This window comes from Sphaerodactylus townsendi, linkage group LG15, assembly GCF_021028975.2.
Source record: "Sphaerodactylus townsendi isolate TG3544 linkage group LG15, MPM_Stown_v2.3, whole genome shotgun sequence".
NCBI classification, from domain to species: domain Eukaryota; kingdom Metazoa; phylum Chordata; class Lepidosauria; order Squamata; family Sphaerodactylidae; genus Sphaerodactylus; species Sphaerodactylus townsendi.
Window position 1 is genome coordinate 23,374,786 of NC_059439.1, and position 2,336 is coordinate 23,377,121.

Genomic DNA, 2,336 nt, shown 5'->3' on the forward strand with positions numbered 1-2,336 from the left:
GGAAGCCGCCCTGGGGGGAGGGAAGCGGAGTCAGGTCGCCGCTGCTGCGTTGCAGCAGCGGGGCCTGTGCGAAAGGCGGCCTGGGGGCGCCTTTTTTGGCGCCCCCAGGCCGTCGTAAAACGGCCGTGCAGAAGCGGCCAGAGAGAATGTGATACTCGGGACATTGTGCCTCACATGGAAACCAGAGTATAGGAAGTGAAACAGGCATATTGGTTGGACCCAGAGATAAAATAAAAAAGAACAACAAATGATGTGCTATTTTTAATACAAGAAGAATACCATTTTATTTCTTTTCATTTTTCCCTATTTCATTAAAACAGAAGCACATACGGCTATGTCAGTTTGTGAACTATTTCAATCTATGAGAAGCATGCATTACAATTCGTTAGGTGACCAGAATTTCTGACCCCACTTTCTCAGCGCTTCCTTCACCTCTTTGTTCCTTAAACAGTATATTAGGGGATTGATCATCGGAGTCATGACAGTGTAGAAAAAGGAGAACACTTTTGATGACCCCTTCATGGAGGGGTCTTCTGGAAGGAGATACACAATCATTAAAGTGACATAGAAAATGGTTACAACAAGAAGGTGGGAGGAGCAGGTTGAAAACGTCTTCTGTTTCCCTGTGGTTGTGGGGATTCTCAGGATGACTGATAGGATGCAAATGTAAGATGCTATGGTCAACAGAAATGGAGGCAAAGTGAATATAGAACACAACAAAAAGGCTATCTGCATAACCAGGGATATGTCACTACAAGCTAACTTGCTCAGTGGTACAAAATCACAGTAGAAATGGTCAATTCCATTGAAGCCACAGTAGGTTAACTGTGACAGCCATATAACCACAACTGAGACTGAAAAACAACCACTTATCCAAGAACCAGCTGCTAAAGAGATACATGCTTTGTTATTCATATGGAAGTGATATTGCAATGGTTTGCAAATAGCTAAATATCGATCGTAAGACATTACAGATAAGAGACAAGTTTCTGCAGTCACCAGAAAGCCAAATAAATATAACTGTGTAAAACAAGCAAATAAAGACATGGCTCTATTCCCTGTCAGGAAACTTGCTAGCATTCTGGGCAGGATGGTTGAGGTGTAACAAATCTCCAAACAGGACAAGTTCCCCAGGAAGAAGTACATGGGGATGTGAAGATGCCTGTCAGTCACAACTAGCACAACTATAAGGAGATTCCCCATTACAGTAATGACATAGATGACCAAAAACAGGTGGAAGAAAAGAATCTGCAGTCCAGGGTTATACCCAAAACCCAGGAGGATGACCTCTGTGATGACTGTTTGGTGGATCAATGAGTTTACCTGCAGAGGTGAAAACATTATAGTATGCTTTTGAATATTCATCCGCTGTGTGAGCAATTGCAACCTTTAACTGGGATGCTCACAAGGTATATAAACAGTTTTTAGTCAAACAAGGAGGTGTCGTTCCATCAAAATTTTATATAACAGTTTTTTTGCTCGCTAGTTTTTTTTGCTTGCCTGATAAAAAGTTGATCTGCAGCTGTGTGGATAGGCTAGAGTTGAAAATGCCTACCTGCAGGGAAGCTAGAGACTTTGGCTACACTAATCGTTTGCTACACTCCTCTGTGGAGACAAATGAGACTCTTGGGGAAGGATGGCACCTTTGGAGGGGGGACATGTGAGTAGGCTGTGCTTACTAGTTAGTGATGTTTAGCCATCACTATGCTTTGGCCTTCTGTGCATGGGTAGTGTGGTGGAGTTGTGTAATACTGTATTAGGTAGCAAGACTATTGCAACTGATATTGTTGGAGCTATTGTCATATTCCACCATGGACTGGTGTTGTGCTGATATGCTTATCTCAACTAGAGCAGTCTATCCATAAGCTACAGCATTGAAATAAAACCTTTGGGAGGGGGCAATTTTAGGAGGGCAGGAATGATCCATTCTCTGACCTAGATAGCCCAGGATACCTCTATCTCATCACATCTCAGAAGCTAAGAAGGGTGGACCCTGGAAAGTATTTGGGTGAGAGACCACCAAGGACTACCAGGGTCACTATGAAGAGGCAGGCAATGGCAAAACACCTCTGAAGTCTCTTGCCTTATAAACTGTGTGGGGTTGCCATAAATCAGCTGTGACTTGACAGGAAAAAAGGAAAGTCATATAGCATCTATTAGCGTGGCAAAAGTACTTCATGTTGCAGGGGTAAGCTCAGTAGTTACCGTCACCAGAAATAAATGTATAAACTGTCATGGGAGCAATTCACAGGTGAGAGGGCACCGTTTTATGACACCTCTCATGTCCTTATCCACCTGTTGGCCTTTAAAAGATCTTTCAAAGAACATTCCTCAAA

General features: G+C 43.1%; 1 protein-coding gene across 1 annotated transcript in view; it reads right to left on the reverse strand.

The window, feature by feature from the left end:
• LOC125444181 (olfactory receptor 10A7-like) overlaps positions 1-1,047 on the reverse strand; it is a 1,508-nt gene extending 461 nt beyond the window's left edge. Inside the window, exon 1 of the mRNA XM_048516617.1 lies at positions 748-1,047. Within this exon, the coding sequence (XP_048372574.1) occupies positions 748-1,047 (300 nt within the window). The remainder of the gene's footprint in view (positions 1-747) is intronic.
• Between the last annotated feature and the right edge of the window lie 1,289 nt (positions 1,048-2,336).